The sequence below is a fragment of the Limanda limanda genome, chromosome 21 (assembly GCF_963576545.1).
Source record: "Limanda limanda chromosome 21, fLimLim1.1, whole genome shotgun sequence".
Lineage (NCBI taxonomy): Eukaryota > Metazoa > Chordata > Actinopteri > Pleuronectiformes > Pleuronectidae > Limanda > Limanda limanda.
This window is the reverse complement of record NC_083656.1, coordinates 4,037,674-4,056,946: the sequence shown is the minus strand read 5'-3', so window position 1 is coordinate 4,056,946 and position 19,273 is coordinate 4,037,674. Positions and strand designations below refer to the sequence as shown.

The window sequence follows — 19,273 nt, the reverse complement described above, 5'->3', positions numbered from 1 at the left end:
GAGGGTTTGTTCTGGAAGACTCATAACCTCAGTGTTTCTAAAACTCTGGAGACGATCCTGCGTTGCTAAGGTGAAGGTTGTTCGGGCAGCGGAGGAGGAGGAGGAGGAGGAGGAGGAGGAGGAAGAGGAGGTGGATGAGGAGGAGGAGGAGGAGGAGGAGGAGGAGGAGGAGGAGGAGGAGGAGGAGGAGGAGGAGGAGGAGGAGGAGGAGGAGGAGGAGGAGGATCCTGCTACAGCAGTCATGGAGCTGGGCCTTTTAAAACCTACAGGCAGAGAATGTTTAATACTAGAGCCCGACTGATGGGGGTGAAAAAAATCAATAATTCCGTAGTAATGGCAATTTTAAGTAACTGAGACTTGATATTTTACAGTTTAACCCAAAACATGAATCATAAGTAAGTATAAATAAAAAGAAAGCTGTCATGTACTTAACAGACATTTTTGTGTAACTTTCACCACAGAAGAAAAGCTCATGACTTTAATTTAATTATTCAAAGGGAAGGTTGTTTCATGAACGAGCGGATTTTTGACCTTATTCTGAGTATTGATGTTTACATGTTTCAGATCATAGTCAATCACACAAATACAACCAAATATATTGAAATTGAATCAAGGATATAAACACAAATTTCTGTGTTGATAATTCCGTAAAATGGAAGTTGCCATATTGTCAAACATAAACACAGATACTAATATGATTGTGATTAAATTGACGATACATCAGTTGGACTCCAAACACTGAACATAAGTAGTTTGTTTCTACAGACAAATCTCTGTAGAGTCTCACTTTGACAGTTCTGTGTCACTTCTTATGTTGTTGTTTGGTATTTATGTTGTTGTTTGTGGCCTGGTGGTGAAAAGGTGTCACGTGGATAAACCTGCCGCCAGCCCGTTCACATTGACTCACTACGTCTGCTCCACACTGGTTTCCAGTGTTAGCCCGTCCCGTTGTGTGGAGTGAGGCTCTCCCAGGGGCAGATGATCTCTTTGGCGCCCACGCCCCCCCGAGAGGCCGCCCTGCTCTCCTCCTCCTCGTCCTCCGACTCGATGGGGTAGATGCGGCACTCGGGAGGAATATCCACTTTAATCTGGAAGAAACTGTTGCAGAAAAGGATATAAGACACACATCAGACACCCATGTTCTGTTAGGATCAAATAAAGATTTCAGCCATCTTTTATATTTCTGACCCAGAAAATGATAGGACGAGATAATCTTTAGTTTGAAGGGTCAGGATTCAATCACTAGAGTTCACAAATAGTTAAATTCGACACATTTAAGAGTAATAAAAAGACAAAACATCTTTCTGACTGCAGTTGTAGATTCTGCGTGACTGTAAATGGCCGACACTCACTTGCCGATCCGTCTGGGCGGAGCCTGACTGGGCTGATCGGGGCTGATTGGCTGGATGCGGCTACTCGCCCCGGCAGCCGAGTGGTATTTCGGCGACAAGCTGGCGAACACGGTGGCGGGGGTGCAGCCGCGCTTCAGCAGGCGCCGCAGCGACAGCGGCATCCGAGACTTGGACGAGCTCCCACCTGAGGGGCCCTGGGCCTCCGGGTCCCCCCCTCTCTCTCCCTCACTGGCCTCCGCTCGCCGCTCGGACGCCGAGGTGCTGTCCAAGGCCACGCTGATGGGGGACGGGCAGGCCGGGGTGTGGGCCAGGAAAGGGAAGGAGGGCGAGGCGTCGTGAGGGGGGGAGTCGTTGAAACCAGAGTAGACAGCAAGGTGGGGGACAGGGGTGGTGTAGCGGCACAGCTGTGAGGTCAGAGGGCGAGAGACAGATGTCAGAGGGCATCATGGGAGGATTATTCTGGAAAGTGATGTGAGAGCATTGTGGGAAATGTTCAACAGAGTTCAAGAGACAAAACTAATTGTTTAAAGGAGACATCTGATGTTTTTTTAAAGCAGTTTTCAGACGTGTCCTGTGGCGTCTCTGGAGAATTGGGGACGGATTTCGTACACATTCACAACGCGGAAGAGATTTTCTGCTCAGACACTTTCACAACAGCAACAAATTCTAACGTAACAGATCAACCCCATCACTCGTTTGTTTTGAATCCTGTGACACCCTGAAGGGACGATGAGGAGAGACAGAGACTTAATGACAAATCAAGACAAACACATGAAGATGAGATGTTGTTGATGTGGATGTTTTATTAGTTTATGAAGGATGAAGAAAACACAGCGTATTACAGACACTACAGAGAAGTAAAGATATGAACAACACATGTATCGTGAGAAACAACATGACAGACAGTAACAGTGTGAGTGGACAGACGTGTGACCGATGGTCTGACTCGTACATGGAGGTTAGTTCACACGTGTTTAAAGTCTCAGGTCAACTCTTCAAACTAAAGCTAAATGTCCTTGACATGTAGGTTTGATCTGGATGAGCAACATGACGTGTTTGTGTTCAGGTCTTAGCCGGAGCAGGACAAGGAGGCGCCTCCTTCCCCTGCTTGCTGAGTTTGCTCATGACCTGTGTGATGTCCACGGGGGCGTTGGCCGCCATCTTGGCCTTCATCTCCTGGTCCTGCTGCCGGAGGACGATGGGGCTGGCGCTCGGTCGTCTGTTCTTCGCATTCTGCTCCAGCTGAGTGTCCCTGGAAGACGGAGAGAGAGATGGGGGGGAAAGATGAGGAAGGGAAGGAAGATACAAGTTAAACATTGCCTGAAAAAGTTGTTGATTAGATACAAATGAGTGAGTAGGTCGCCTCTCACGTGAACTTGTGCTCCTCAGGACAGACGGACTTCTTCAACGTGTCTTTAAAGACCGGAGATTTCATGTAGCGCCCGAACGAGTCCTGCAAAACGTGCACAAACGCATCGGGACTCAGTGGCGTTGAGCGACGAGTGTACAAGCCCGTGGAAGGTTCCACAGCGGTGCGTTTACTGACCTTCTTCATGAGCATGTAGATGTGAGTCTGGGCCGGATCCAGGACGTATCTGTGCGGGTGCTTCAGGCCCTTGACTGTAATCTCCATCGTCTTCCCGTCGATGTTGATCCAGCGCGGTGCACCACGAGCCAGGAAGGCCCTGAGATCACCGGGTTGGTGGAAACACGCACAAAGTGACTCTACGTTTTCTGTCATTAATTAATAAAGCAATCAAGAGCATTCGTTCCTATATTAAACACAAGCTAGAAATGAATACATTACTTGTAGATCTGTTCTGCTTTCTCTCTCATCGTGGCAGCGGCGCCCCACTTCAAATCCTCGCAACCTTCCCAGAATGCCAAGTTCTCACCTGAGAAGGTTCAAATTTGGAAGTAAAGCAAACACATTTAACTCTACAGGCTGAAATGTTGACATTGCAGGACCGTTACATTTCTACAATCAACCGTCGTACCGCTGAATTCTTTCCTCAGGAAGAGTCTGAAGTCGTCCCGCCCCCTCGGGTCTGAGAGCAGATCTCCGAAGCTGAACGTCCACCTCTCCACGCGCATTTTAGTCGGGATTTCCACACTGAAAACCACAGAGGAAGAGAATCATTAGAACAGCGTTATTCTGAATGTAGTAGAGCCTCAGTGTTTTGATTGTGAGCTGACACACTTGGGCATGTTCAGGTTCCAGTAGGTGACGTCGTCGGTGAGCCAGGGGTTACTGGGAAGACACGAGGAGAGGAAGGGGTCGTGGCTTTTGTAGGTGGCGCAGTGTTTCACCAACCTGCAGGAAAAGAGGGGAAACTAGATGAAAACTGCGTTGATATTAGTACATTATAACAGACAACTACTAATAAGATAGATTTTAACTGTCCTCCACTAAAGCCAGGTCAGTTTGAGGGTAGAACAAAGATTGTTGTGTGTTTGCTCTTCACACACAGACACACACAGACACTCACGCTCCGATGGACACGGACGACTTGACCCTGGGCCTCATGATGGCCTGCTGGGTGAAGATCATCTACAGGAGAGAAGATGACGGCTGAGAACGTGGATCACAGTCGACACAGTGAGAGAAAAATGATTTAGTTTCACATTAAATCTCACTCACGATTCTCTCGTAGAAGTCTGGGGTTGTTGCCTGAGGGGGAAACAAAATACATATTAAACGTTGCTTCACAGATTATTCATCATATCACAGACAAAAATAAAACCCACAGAGACAAAGTGGGACATTTTGTTTATTTGTGTGCATGTAAATGTGTTTCTACTATTCTATTATTATTATATTTTGATTGAGTACTGACATAAATAAAGATAAGTCTTCTTGTGATAGACTTGTTATAAAACCAGTGGAGTCGCCCTCTGCTGTTAATTTGAGAGAATACAGGTTTCAGGCAGTTGGATACTGGTTTCACTGGTTTCACTGGTTTCACTGGTTTCACTTTCTGGACCCAGAGTCCACGTCCATTTTTATTTTTCATGTATACAGATCCTCTTCAATGAGTAAGATCTGTGGAGTTCACCTTTAAAGTTGGAAATTGGTTTTAAGAACAAGTTATGTTAAGGATGAAGTTAAGTTTTAGGTTAAGATGCGAGTGTGTGTGTGTGTGTGTGTGTGTGTGTGTGTGTGTGTGTGTGTGTGTGTGTGTGTGTGTGTGTGTGTGTGTGTGTGTGTGTGTGTGTGTGTGTGTGTGTGTGTGTGTGTGTATGTGTGTGTGTGTTGTTAACCAGTTTTAAAAGTCTGGATACAAAAATGATGCCTGGAGAAAAGAAGAGGAGAGAAGAGAAGAGAAAAGGAGAGGAGGAGGAAAAGACGAGGTTAATTTGAGTAGAAGATGGATTAATGTCTATAGAGCAGACAGGGAGAGGACAGATAAGCAGCTGCATCAAATCCTCTCATACTCTCTAATCTGATTGACAGGATTTATGTTCACATGCAGAGACTCACCTGTTACCTCGTCTCCATTCGGGTCGATTCGTCTGTCCAGCCCGTAGTCCATGGCACTGACCGTCCCCGGCTGCACACACACATCAACAGAGGATATTAACATGTTTATCACAGGATGAATTAATAAAGGCAGGAGGCTGTGTCGTCATAATCAGACTCTGCTCTGAAACATGTAAACATCAATATTCAAAGGAGGTCAAAGAAACAACCTCCTTTGAATAATTAACTTAAAGTCATGAGCTTTTCATCTGTGGTGAAAGTTACACAAAAGTGTCTGTTAAGTACATGACATGACAGCTTTTTTATATTTTGTCTACAACCAATTCAAACTGAGCTTGTATTCAACCAGAGAACTTGTTGTTTTTATCATATTAACACAATATGACCTGAATAATTCATGTCTGAGCCTCCGGACTGTTTGAAACAAGGACCTCCATTAGGGCTTTTATCGTCCCAGTTTATATTTGCCTGAGTGGATCGTATTTAAAACACATCTGCACTTCATCAAACGACCACAATGCACTTGACAACAGAGTGACCCTGGGTCCTGTGGGAGCTCTGGAGGTCTGGAGAGCAGCCGCCCACTTTACCGGGGACTCCAGATAGGCTGCAAGCCGCCGCGCCCCCCCCCCCTCGCTGGCACTGTGAAATATTAATCAGCCGTGCCCTTTCCCTCCGACTGGACATGTAATGGTAATGAGGCATCATGGGTAGAGATAATGAGATACCCTGGGAAGTTAAGAGGTGGAGTGTAATTTATTTCCCATCCTCTCTGTCTGTAATCTACGTGATGATGTGTGTGTGGTGCTGAGCTGAGGACTTTCTCAGATGGGGGACGACCATGAGACCTCCCACTGTCCCTTATCCTCAAGAAAAGTCCCAATCGACTCATCTCATCATTTATAACTTCGTGGGTCTTCCCTCTAAAAGCTGCCTGTGCCGTCTGAGCAGGTTGATATTCAGTCTTGGTTTGTCGGGAGGAAATGATTCAGATGTGATGGTTAGAGAACTGAATAACACTTAATGTCGATGAGTCTCACCGGAGGTCGATGAACCACCCAGTACGCTCTCTCCTGGCATTCAAACACCACACGGTCGGGTTTCTTCCTCTCCTTAGCCGCCCTGAACACACACACACACACACACACACACACACACACACACATTTAATACACAGATTTAGGTCCCCACCACATGATTTGTCTCTGAGACGTCTCTGAGTTTTGGTCTCACACCCACCTGTACTGTTCCTTCGCCTGCATCACTATGAAATCCCACTTGTGATTCATCCACTTGTGCAGGCGGTTGTACTGCTCCTGAGGGCATTAAAAAAACCAAAGCATCAGTAAAATACCAACAGTGTGAATGTCTCCGGGGCCGCTCATCGTGTCTCACTCTCACCTGCTCGTGCAGCTCCAGGATTCCTTTCTTGCGTATGTTTCTTTTCGCCAGGTAGATTGCTTCAGGATGAGGAGATGACGGAGCGTTAAGAGAGTGATGACAACAAACCCTGAGATACAAACAAAACGTGCTCACACTCACCGTAATCCGTGTCCTCCACAGGCCACTGCTGCGTGGGCCAGAAGTACGGCGTCTGAAAAGGACCAAAAAGGCAAAAGAAAGTCTGAATTGTGACAGGACAGAGAATCGAAATCCTCTCTCGTCCCTGAGCCACAGCTGGGAAAGCACGGTGTGTTTACCTGGCAGCGGTAGAGCGACGCGTCGGGTTTGATCACCAGGCGTTTGTGGTCCTGCAGAGGATAGATGTATCCCAACGCCACCAGCATGGAGCCCACACTCCTCGCCTCTGAAGACAGAAGATGGTCAACAGTCAACAAGGACAAACATCAAGACCTGACATGATAACGTTTTAAAGGAACACTTTGTAACTTTGACTGAACAACAGCGCCCTCTGCAGCCACACGTGGGGATTCATTGTGTAGGGCTCCGTGTCCGAGCGATAAAGTAGTTTTCATGTGGAATAAAAACAAAGCCGGAGCTCGGACTGTGAAGTTTCACTCAATGAAACTAAAACACAACTGAACTCTGGATATTACCCATGATCCTCTGCTTCCTGAACCAGAGGAGCTGCTGCTGTAACAAATCCACCAAACTCTGTTGAGAATTATTCATATTTTAAACGTTTCCTGCTGAATATTTGAAATAAACTCTAGTTTTTAATAACTTCTGAGTCTTTTTAACTGATCCACAGTTCAGCTTCACTCTTCAACTCGCCGGACCTGATTCTGACAGATGAAGCTGCGACTCTCAGTCAGTTCCACAATATTTAATCATATTTAATAATGCTGCTGGTAATAAAGTTGCATTGTGTTCCTTTAAAATGAGATTTTTCTCATCTACATCCTCATCTCTCACCTTGTGCGTCTATTTGGAATCGGTCCGCCAACCAGGAGATGATGTCTTCACCTGAGGACAAAAGATACACAGATAAGTCAAGTGAAGACAAATATCAATATTTATACACAGCTAGTTATGACAGCAGCTCCCACAGCGAAGAAAAAAAAGGGTTGAGTGTGGGTTGTTAGGTACGTGTGTGTGTGTTTGTGTCTGTTTGTGTCTGTTTGTGTGTGTGTGTGTGTGTTCCTGTTAATACCAGACCCCTCTCTGCTACCGCTAATCGGAGGAGAAGGGAGGATGGGAGGAGGAGAGGAGAGGAGAAGGGGAAAGAAAAGGAAAGAGAAACAAAGAGAGCTTCATTCCTTCCTTTGTTCAGTTGCCTGGATGACGTAGAAGTCGAGGTTCCCTCTCTTCTTCTCCTCCTCCACCTCCTCCGCCTCCTCGCCTTCTCTCTCTGTGTCTTTCTCTTATTTATTTTTTCTTCCCTCCAGCTCTCGCTCTATCTTCATCATCAGCCTCCTACTTTTCCTGACTCTGAGAGAAAGGGGGGGTGTGGTGGGGGGGGTTGTCATGGAGATGGAAATCTGTAGCTCTTGAGTTTGTCCCTGCAGCTCTGGGATCCTCCAGCGAGACGATGCAGGAGAAATCACTCAAGCATCTGCTGAATATCAACATGACAAGTGTGTGTGTGAGTGTGTGTGAGTGTTTGTGTGTGTGTGTGTGTGTTGGGGGGGGGGGTCTCCTCCTCACCAGTAATGGCGTGGGGTATCGTGGTGATAACCAGTCTCTGCAGCTGTGACTTGACTCCTGCTTTGGGGTCCTGCATCTCCAGCAGCACCTTCTCCGCCTGCGTACAAGAGCACGGTGAGGAGAGGTTACCACAACAACAACAACAACCACAACAACCACAAAAACAACAACAACAACAACTGCTGACACTGAGGGGGTGGCAGAGGTCCCCTGGGTTGCCTGGACAACAGGTTGGAAAATGAGGGGCACATATACGGATTGTACGAGTGTGTGTGAGCATATCTAAGACTCAAAGATGATCGTTATCTTCAAGTTGAATGAGCACAACATCACTTTTCACCCTTTTCTATTGAATCCAAGATTTGGGGGGAATTTGCCTCTTATAGACCTGATCACTCACTATCAAAGCTCGTAATGAAACACATGTCGGGGGATTTCCAGGTTTGTCATTCACAGAACGACGCTGCAGCACATGAACGTGTTCGAGGTGACACGAGGGGTTTGTTCACTGATCTCCTGGCTGCTGTTTGCATTGTGTGGGTGGGCCGTGACTCACTTCCCTGTAAACTGCTTGGTTTTATTTTTAGTTATCATGTCAGCGGAACCCCACAGATCCCACAGCTCAGGTCGGTGTGTGTGTGTGTGTGTGTAGTGGAGAGCAAGAAACTGTGAGGTGCAATAATTCCGTGTGGGTGAAGTTGTGTGTGTGTGTGTGTGTGTGTTTGTGTGTGACTCCCGGGCCTGTTTGAAGTTGCCTTGTGCTTTGAAGTCATCCTGAAGAGGCGACTCGCTGCAGGCTGAGTCGGACCAAAGTGAGCTCTCATGGACCAAAACACAACTTCGCCCTGGAGCATCAGTTTGGAGTGAGGACTCCCTGGAGAGCACGACACTGTGGTCGACACATTCTTAAAATATGCTTTGCTCATTTGTCTCTCGGGATTGTAAATGCTGATGAATCCAGTCGATGCTCAGGACCAAGACGCTTGTGTTCTAAGACACTGTGCCTGGATTAACTTCCTTCCAGCAGCTGGTTGGTGTATGTGGAGCCACCGATACTGATCCAGGCTTAATGCTTATTAGAATAAATGACCTTATGCCTGTGAAAAGGTTGCAACAAAACACAGAGGAACATTTGGTTGCGACAGGAAAATAACATGCGATTTGCTGTGTTGTCATTCTGATGCGTGTGTTTCTAACATGGCATTTTCCTCAAAAGCATCCTGTGAATTATCAAAAGGTTCTAAATCAAATTCTCATTCATCCTGATGTCTATCACACGAGTCAATAAGGAAACATGTTGATTCTGACATGTATCTTAAACCTTTGCACTTTGTCTGGCACCTTTTACACTCTGGTCTTCAGGTTTAAGTTTCTCATCTCTTATGCGTTATATCCTTTTAGTGTTTTAAGTGTTTTTACGGGAGGTGAAATATTCAACTCCCTTTTATTCTGCATTATTATTCTGGGTCTTACTCGATATGTTCTTGTGTACAGTTGTTGTTGTTGTTTGTTGCACATTGTACTGTCAAAGATATTTCCCCATGGGGACAATAAAGTATATTGGATTTGATTTGAAAACGTCCAACCTGAATACATGCATGTACTAAAAGCCCCAGTAACCAGGGGTTTCCTCTGAAGGACCTGGTGGAGAATGCAGATTGCCTGGAGTTGCTTGAAAAATACCAGCACATGCACAAGCAGGGTTACAGCAGAGAATCCATTTGAGTGAAGCACGTATAGGTGCGTCTGCAGGTGTATGAGAAGCCTGAGGGGCTGTGATCCCCCCAATGATGGAGACAAGGATTCGAACCCACCTTCTTGAGACAAGCCATCCGGGGTCGGTACCGCTGGCCGTGGTCCCGCAGAGTGTTCCTGATGGTCATGATGCTGCGGTTCACTCGGATGCGTGTGAGCCTCTGGGTCGTGTGCGTGGATGTGGATGATGCTGCTGCTGGAGGAGATGATCAATACTGATGCTGCGTTCAGGTGCTCGTCAGCAGCTGTTTCATGGAGGCTGGGAAATTATATCAACACGCCTCATTACCCCCCTCATCTCCCACAGAGGAGGGCGTGTTATTGTGAAATTAGTTTCATAACAACAACCAGGTTTTTGCCATACACACAAAGAACTCTATTGCGCAGGATCCTTCACTGACGTTGATTTTAATGCCTGAAAAAGTACGTGAAAAATACAAATGTAGCACGTTATCACTCTGATATATTACCTGCAGCATTTTGATCTCCTTGTCGTAAATACTCTCCAGTTATATTGTGTGAAAATGTCAACTCAAGAAAGAAATCCTCGTTTATTTGTCTGCATTTCGACTTTTATTGCGCATTAAAAACACAAATCCACATTATTTCCAACAGTCTTTGAACGCGGCGAAGAAGATCAACCAATCAGAGCCCGGCTTTCAAACATTGTCGCGTAGTTACCGAGGAGAACCAGCAGAGGGCGACAATGCGATTCATTTTCGATTTAAACGCGTGTTTTATTTACATTTGTAGATAATTTTACTGAATAAAAACAGAATAAAGTGTTGGATCTTTTATTCTAATATCTGCGTGATTTCATGTTTCAGCTGTGAATTGTGTAACTGAGCGGAACAAGTTGTAAATACAAACTTTTTGACTTTCAACGCAAGCTCGCGTTTGTTTGTCACGTAAAGAAACACGTAGCTAATAATTATAAAATAAGAAGAAGTAAAGTTTGCGTGTGAGTCTGAATAAGTCAACGTAAAAAAAGTTGCCTCTGATGACAAAGTGTCGGCGGCTCCACTTCCTGAGTCTAGTAGGGCAGGGGCTTGGTTCGCGTGCCCGCGCATCGCGAACGCGCATCAAACCAGCATCGATGAAGTTGCTGCGAACATGGCGGATTTCCTGCCGACCAGGTCCGTGCTCAAAGTCTTCCTGCCCGTGTGCCTGCTGAACCGGGGCGAGGTGGAGCAGCTGCGCCGGTCCAGGGAGATCGACCGGTGCCTGTCCCGGGAGAAGCCCTACGTGAAGCGGCTGGTGAAGATCCTGCTGCTCGGGGCCGGGGAGTCCGGCAAGTCCACGTTCCTCAAGCAGATGCGGATCATCCACGGACAGGACTTCGACCAGGGAGCGAGGGAGGACTTCCGATCCACCATCTTCAGCAACGTGATCAAAGGTAACGTCCGGGTGGGGGGGGGGTGAGGGTTCCACAAGGGGGTGAGGGTTCGAGACCGCCGGAGTAAAGGGCCCCGGGAGAGGGAGGCCGACGTGGGGGAGAAAGTTTCCACATCTGGGCTGAGGACCGAGGAAACACCCAGAACCTAGAACCTAGAACAACGAGGGTTCGCTGCCCCCCTCCCGAGCGTCGAGCCTTATCATCTTGTGTTGTTCTATATCTACACAAAGTTTTAAACTTCACTTCTCTCCGGAGTTAAAGGCGGTGTGGCCTAGGGTGTAAAGTGGTGGTTTAACAAGAAGAAGGTTGCCGGTTCGATCCCCTCTCTTCCCCATCTGTAGTGTCCTTGGGCAAAACACTGAACCCCTTAACTGACCCCTCGTAGATATTGTGTGTACTTATTGTAAGTCTCAGTCAAATGACATGTGTTATTATTGTGTTGTGTTGAAGCTAATGGAGGCTGTTCCTGTTTGTTCTCCGCTCGCACACAACAGGGAATCGAACCCAGCACCGTTCAAACCACAGCCCTTCAAAATCAACACGTCAATATCTGTGTTATTAATATTAATATACACGTTTGTTTACAGTGTAATATCTTTCTAATTGTCCACTGAACTCAATATTAAGAATATGGGATAATCGCAGCAAATGGTTTATTAAGTAATGGAGAGAAAGTGAATCATTAACAGTTTCAAACTAATATGAGACGCTGTTAAAGTCACGTGATAAGAAAACTTCAATTTCTGATTCCTTTTGCGATATCCAGATATTTTGTTGACCTAGAATTGATCAAAACTAACAGTTTAATCAGTAACTCGTCATAATCACAGGTTTCAGGAGTATTTATAAAAACTGGTGAAATGTGAATTCACGTCTTGTAGCTGTGACACGTTTTTATAATCTTTAATATGACCTCCTGTCAGTCAGAACAGGTTTGTGTTGTGTTGTGTTATTTGGTTTTGTGTGGCGTTCTCCAGCCAGTCGTCCATCTCTGACCCCGATCTCCTCACTTCCTGTCCAGGGGTCCGAGTGCTGGTGGACGCCCGGGAGAAGCTGCACATCCCGTGGGGCGACCCCGAGAACCAGCCGCACGCCGACAGCCTGATGGCGTTCGACACCCGCTCGGCCATGATGGCGAGCGGGCAGCTGGAGACGTCCATCTTCCTGCGCTACCTGCCCGCCATCAAAGACCTGTGGGCGGACTCGGGGATTCAGAACGCCTACGACCGCCGCCGGGAGTTCCAGCTGGTACGTGGACACGCACACAGAGACACAACTGGGTCACACGTCAGAAGCAGAAACGGATGAGACGCTTCTCGTGAAGGAAACTGGGTTTTCTACACAATCTGGGTTTTCTACACAATCTGGGTTTTCTACACAATCTGGGTTTTCTACACAATCTGGGTTTTCTACACAATCTGGGGCGACAGGCTGGAAAATCCCGGGAAACGCAGCTGTGAAAACAGAAAGTGGAACTGACTTTTCTCTTTTGATTCATCCTCCTGTCCCTTCTCTCTCTCTCCCTGATTCTCTAGCGCTCTCTCTCTCTCTCTCTCTACGTTGAGCAGTACGACATGTGATTGAGTCAGCTTCCTGTTAACAACCCCCCCACACACACACACGCACACACGCTCGCATGTTTTAACACACTGACGTTTACCCCAGATTAGCACCCGCTTGTGGTCGGGCCCGTACGCGTGTGTGTGTGTGTGTCCTCATCCGGACCTTTCTCTCTCTCTCTCTACCTCAGATTAATTTCTTCATCCTGCCGCGTATTTGCTTACTTTACGTGAGGTGTCGGGTCATAAACCTAGTACGCCGTCCAGCTGTTGAGGAGCCACCCCCCCTCGCCCCCCCAGCTGAGCAGAGAGCTTCGAGTCAGAAACAGAAAAAAGTGAAATGTGTCTCTCCCTCTCTCTCTCTCTCTCCTGTGTACGGCTGAGCTGTTGAAAGGCGTTTTGTTCCCTCGCTCGCCCGCTCGGCTGGTGGCGGTGAGCCGGTTGTTCAGACACACACACGGGGAATAAGAGTGATCAGAGCTGGAATGTTGATCTGTAGTTAAACAGCTTTATGCTCACAAACAGAGGCCTGGCTCTCTCTCTCCCACTCTTATTTGCACACAAACATTAAGAGTGTCGCACACCTCGAGTTACACAACGACACACACACACAGTTCATGTGCATGTATGGCTGCAGCAAACACACATTGAGTAAATCAAGAAAATAGCAAATCTTCCAACATACAGAAGGAACAGAAGAAGTTTTGCTTTGGAAAAAGTGATTTTTTTACACCTCGGTGATGTGTGGAAACCAGACCTGACGAGTCGAGCGAGATTCGGACAACAGGTTTGAAATGATATGTGGATCAGGCTCGACCTCTTGCCCTGCACGTGCCTGTAATCCATCAAACATCGGGCTCAGGTCGGGCTTAGCTCATTTTTTAAGGCGAATCCTGGTTTCCTGGAAATCACGTGTTGGTTTTATTGATATTAAGATAAGTTATTGACTTAAGAGTTTATTGAATGATCATAAAAACCAGAAGCTGCAGCCACATCCAGGTCATAGATCTGTGGAGATCTGCTGCTTTCACCAAGCAAGTCGTTTGTTGGCGTCACTTTTGTCCCTGGGAACTTTTCTTTCAAAGCTCAAAGAATCAATCAAAACAAGAAGCTACAGATTTCTAATCAGAATGGAATCATCTTGGGTTGAGTGAAACCTTCTGATTGGGTCTAAGTGTGATTTAAATCTGAAACCTCAGGGCATCATCACCGCTGCAGAGAACACAAACTGTCACTCAGAGAGTCGTCCTCTCCGGGAGCCGGGTGATTTTCCCCGGCTCGGCTTCTGGGCGCCCGGCGTGTTCCTCTGCCAGCCGACTCGGCCCGACCTGTTTTGACCAAGCTCTTTGTGTATTTGCATCACAAATCACACGTGCCCCCAGGCCTGCTCGTGTTCATCATTAGAAACACATGAACACGCTCAACCCACACATGGATTCTCCCTCTCTCTCTCTCTCGTTCAAAGTGCAGAGTTCTTACACGTCGAGTCGTAAAAGACGCCAGAGATCTGACCTCACGTTAAACGGCCACGATAAAAACGACACAAACGTTTGTTGTTTTAAAATGTCGTGTTTTCAGATTTGCTTTTGCAGCACATTCGTAGAAGCAGCAGGCGCACTCCTTGTTTCTCTTCTGCTTTTTCTAGCCCACTGATTTATTTTTTTTAGACACTTTTCAAAACCAGCAGCCACTCAGATTTCTTTAAAAGGCAGAACTATGGTTGGAATTAAAAGTGGCTCCACGGAAAGGTGACTCTCCCGTCTGCTGGCTTCAGCGTAGCACCGCGCCACTCGGCTCCTCCCTACGACACACACAGGTTTTTCAGGTCAGGTCAGTTTGTGCACGAGATCAGAAGGTGAATACAGGAGCTTTACAGTGAGGAAAATGGCCGGGTTGAGGCTCTCACGCTGCCACTGATACCATGTGGATTTTTATAACATGGGCGTTGGTTTATCGTCTCATTTATGCAAATTACATGCAAAACAAGTTCCCTGCTGTGGCGACACTGCGGGGAAGACTGGGAGGGAAACATCTTGCGTATTTTTGCAGGCGTTTCTTGAGTTTTCTTGACAGGATACACGCACACACAAACACACACGCACACAAACACACACACACAGAGAGAGAGATAAAGGAATGTATCTCAGTCCTGGCAGCCTCATGTCTGGGCTTGCGCTCATTTTGTGTGAACAGCGTCAGGATGGCCTAGAAAGAACACCCCGACACACACACACCACACACACACACACACCACACACACCACACACACCTCACGAGCTACACACCTCGATCAAAGAAACACCTTCACGCACGTGTCTAATGCAACACTGAGTATCTTGCATCCTGCTTCAGCTCCTCACAGCAGACTCGGGTCTCTGCACACGCACGTTTCTGAAAACAAACTGGTTATGTGCGTTTGTCTGCACCAACCTGTGTGTGTGTGTGTGTGTGTGTTTTATCCACCACAGCAACAAATAACCTGTGATTCATTCAACAAGAGCAGCTAGTAAATGTTAATTTTTTATGAGGAAAATGACTGAATGTAATAAGTTCCTTAGAATTAACAGAAATTCCCCCTCTGTCCTGTCGCAGGGTGAGTCTGTGAAGTATTTCTTGGATAATCTGGATAAGCTGGGCGAGCTGGTAAGTTGTTTCTGCCTGCACTGATTGTTATAATCACACGTGTGCATGTTATAGTTCATTCTGCAATGTACGGTTATTATTCTCCGAGGGAAATCACAAAGAAGAAGAAGCTTCTATGAGCTGAACATTAGTTACAGGGTATTTACAGGGATTTCTTATAAAGCATAGAATTCAGTTTTATTTAAAGTGTTTTAGAAAGTATCTAGTGTTTTGTATCTGACGACAGGATGTCAGGAAATGATCAGAAAGTCAGATTAATGCAACAATAAGCTGAGTTTTACTTTGTATCATAGACTGTCAAATGGTACAGCATCAAATAAATAATAAATCCAAACTTTCTGGAAGAATTAACACTTGAACAAACATCAATGTGATAAGAATTCTTTGAGAAAATTTGAACTTCTGCTAACATAAAAATATTAATTTCCTCTAACTAGAAAACAGATTCAAATTACTGTCTCTCATACTCCAGCGTTCATAGAATATTTTTATCACATGCTGTTTATGTATATATTTTTAAAAAGCTTATGAACAGCAGAGGATATTTTTCATGTTATTCCCTCCTGTAGTTGTACAAAAGTAAAAGTAAAGGTTAAAATGAATTAATAAAGGCTTCCTCTGGACATGTCAGACCCTATCGTGTAGTTCTGAAGATGTATGAGTGATGAAGAGATATCGGTATCGTTCACTCATCTTCTTCCCTCTCTCCTGCAGGATTATCTCCCCAGTCAACAGGACATCCTTCTGGCCCGTAAACCCACCAAAGGAATCCACGAGTATGACTTTGAAATCAAGAACGTTCCCTTCAAGATGGTGGACGTGGGCGGGCAGCGCTCGGAGCGGCGGCGCTGGTTCGAGTGTTTCGACTCCGTCACCTCCATCCTCTTCCTCGTGTCCTCCTCAGAATACGATCAGGTGAGGAAACACAGCCTCTGGTTGTCGGTTTGTACTGCTTCTACAACAAGGAGGTTTCTCTGGAAGTTCGAAACAACAATCTCCTAATGAAAGCGCATTTGAGTTCACTAGATCCAGAGTTTTATTAAGATCAGCAGCAAGTGTTCTGGATCCACACCAAAATATAACAAAAGCAGAGGAAAGCAGAACCTCCTCGGCCGAGGTAAAATCTACGGTCCTCTTACTAACGGTTCTCTCTCTGTGTTCTGACCCAGGTGCTGATGGAGGACCGGCAAACCAATCGACTGCGTGAATCCCTCGACATCTTCGAGACCATTGTCAACAACCGCGTCTTCAGCAACGTGTCCATCATCCTCTTCCTCAACAAGACAGACCTGCTGGAGGAGAAGGTGAAGAGCGTTCCGCTCAAGGAATACTTTTCCGACTACACCGGGCCGGAGCACAGCCTGCCGGACATCCAGGCGTTCATGGTGGACTGCTTCCGCACCAAGAGACGCGACGCCACCCAGAAGCCGCTGTACCACCACTTCACCACAGCCATCAACACGGAGAACATCAGGCTGGTGTTCCGCGACGTCAAGGACACCATCCTCCACGACAACCTCAAACAGCTCATGCTCCAGTGAGCCGGGTCCACCTGTGAACGTAGAGGAGCTGCCCCCTCGTTCCTCAAGAGGACGTGAGAGAGACCAGCCTCAGAAGAATCCAGTAGACGTCAGCGTTGTTCTCCAGCCGTTTTTATATTAGTTTTTACGCTCCTCTTTTGAAGAGTTGGCCTTCTTCAGGGTTTGGTAGGGGAACGAGTCAGCAGGGCGGACGGTGCGTGGTTTTAAAAAGAAAGACGAGCCGACGGTTTGGATGTTTGATGACGTCTGATCTCCGCTGCTTCTCGTTCTGAGACCATCTCCTCTCCGGCCTGAGCTCGGCCTCACAGCACAAGACTCCCAGCTCCAGTGCCCGGCTGTGGAAACCAGAGAAACCTTTAACAAACGGGGGGGGCCACATGGTTCCTTAACCAGATAAAACCACACAGGAAATAACCACGGCGAAACGCGTACTTTTGATACAACATGCAAGCGAAAGAGTTAGACGGTCCAAATGTACCAATATAATCTGTGCCAGAGTTGATTTGCCAGTCTTTGTCCAAGCACTGAATTCATCTAGTCTGAAATCACTCCCTTTGTGTCAGTTGTTCTCTCCAGTGCTGCTGTGTGAACATTGTTTCTCAGCCCCTGGTGTCCAGACGGGGTTTCTGATGATCTGGAGACTGAACAATTGTCCTTTTTTTTTTCTTTCTTTTTTTTTTTTTTATCATACGGCAGCACCACTCCTTCCTCTTCCCGTCCCACTTATGTTTTCTTGTTCGAACATCAGCAGATTGACGGTGCTGGCCAGGACGAGGGACCAGCTCGTCGATGGTGAAAGAGTCGAGAACTGTTAAAGGATTTTTAAGGAAACTGGCTCCTGGAAAACCCACTAAAAAAAAAATTAAACATTCCACTTTGTGTCTTTACGAGCAAATCATTTTGAATCCTGCGTTTGTGCCTTTTTTCCCTCGTTGACCAGATAGTTACGTTGATATTTGAGGGTCGATTCACCCTCAGTTTGCTGAGTCGGGGGTTTGCCAGTGAACATGGAGTCCACAGTTTTCTCAGGGTTGATGAGTTGATGCTGACGTCGCTGTTGGTGAAATAACTGAATCATTTAATCTTAATCTGGGCGGCGGAGCGGTGCGACTCGGCTGGGCCACAGTGCAGCTGTGTGGTGTTTGGTACTGTCCCCGATCTTCGACCCCAGACCCCCCCCCACACCCTCTTCTTCTTCTCCTCCCTCTGTCGCTCCCTTTGTTCTCATCTCTGATTAGATGCCACGTAAAGGGACGGACCTCCCCTGTTTGCCTGAATGATGATTGTGTGTTAATAGATGTACAGAGATTTGCTCTAGATGGTCGGAATATACTGTAAAACCAACGTTGCCTGTGGTGAGATGAAACCAGTCGTGGGAGAGACTCCAGGCCTCTGTGATTTAGTTTTGTTTTTTTTTACATGCGATCTTGTGCTGTTTAGGATTTTTCCCGTTTTCAGACGACGTTTGTAGAAGAAAAAACAGACACGCAAAAAAAAAAGCCACTGGAGCTGAATAGTTTTGTCAGCGGCTGTTTTCTGTCGGTGGCCAATCTTTGTTGGAGGACGACTTCCAGGCACTGTTCAAATCTCTGTTTCTCTGCCAGACCCCCCCCCCCCCCCATGCCTTCTTGACTCTGTTCACATCGACAGACTGTAGCTTCCAGTCCGGGCGTTGTACATACTGTAATCTGTTGCCATGTAAATAATATTCAGGTTTATCTCCTTTATATGTAAATGGTTGTAGAAATGGCATTCTCCCCCCCCACCCTTCCTCCTTTCTGAATGTGTTTTCAAATCACTGCTTTTTCCAATGAAGATGACTTTTTCATGTAGATGTATTTTTGTGTAATTTTGACATCGCCCTTTTTGAAATTCATTCCTGTGTCAAGTCTCATACCACTTTAACCCTCTCAATAAATACACTTTTCTAATGAAACCAGCGTCTGTTTGTTTGATTTAACCTCTATGACCTCGGCCAGGGAGGTTGACTTTGTTTATTTGTCTGTTAGCAGGATTACGAGGGAAAAATACCACTGGACAAATTACAACGAAGCTCGGTGGAAGGATGCGTCCGGTGTGGGTCAGTGAAGAACCCATCAGATTTAGATTTGGATCCAGGAATATTTTTACATTAGTAGATACATTTCTTTTTACATTTTCAGCTTTTTCCCAGGGAATAATTCACGGATCTGAACGTTGACCCAAAACATGCAACCTAATTTATATTTGTACAGGAGATTCAGTCTTTTAACTGTCATAACTCCAGATCTGATACTACTATTATTATTTTTATGACTACTACTTCTACTAAGACTTGGTGCTGCGATCATTAAGTATAACTCTTGTTATTTTCATTATAACCAGTCTTTTAACTGTCTTAACTCCAGATCTGATACTACTATTATTATTATGACTACTACTTATACAAGAGTTGGTGC

The 19,273-nt window shown here is 46.3% G+C and overlaps 2 protein-coding genes across 2 annotated transcripts; one reads left to right on the top strand and one right to left on the bottom strand.

Moving 5' to 3' along the window:
* Window positions 1-935: 935 nt before the first annotated feature.
* On the bottom strand, window positions 936-9,824 carry rgs9b (regulator of G protein signaling 9b). The gene is made up of 19 exons (XM_061095207.1): window positions 9,756-9,824; window positions 7,942-8,038; window positions 7,210-7,260; window positions 6,534-6,640; window positions 6,376-6,427; window positions 6,235-6,293; window positions 6,073-6,149; window positions 5,874-5,955; window positions 4,841-4,903; window positions 3,994-4,023; window positions 3,842-3,903; window positions 3,553-3,666; window positions 3,350-3,465; window positions 3,160-3,247; window positions 2,899-3,037; window positions 2,723-2,805; window positions 2,481-2,604; window positions 1,353-1,756; window positions 936-1,098 (listed from the first exon to the last, which is right to left on the bottom strand). The coding sequence occupies exons 1-19, from the start codon at window positions 9,822-9,824 to the stop codon at window positions 936-938; spliced, it is 1,980 nt and encodes a 659-aa protein (XP_060951190.1).
* A 933-nt stretch (window positions 9,825-10,757) lies between these two features.
* LOC133027805 (guanine nucleotide-binding protein subunit alpha-13-like) lies at window positions 10,758-18,771 on the top strand. The gene is made up of 5 exons (XM_061094944.1): window positions 10,758-11,092; window positions 12,114-12,340; window positions 15,244-15,294; window positions 16,009-16,209; window positions 16,464-18,771. The coding sequence occupies exons 1-5, from the start codon at window positions 10,810-10,812 to the stop codon at window positions 16,833-16,835; spliced, it is 1,134 nt and encodes a 377-aa protein (XP_060950927.1). The 5' UTR covers window positions 10,758-10,809; the 3' UTR covers window positions 16,836-18,771.
* The last annotated feature ends 502 nt before the right edge of the window (window positions 18,772-19,273 follow it).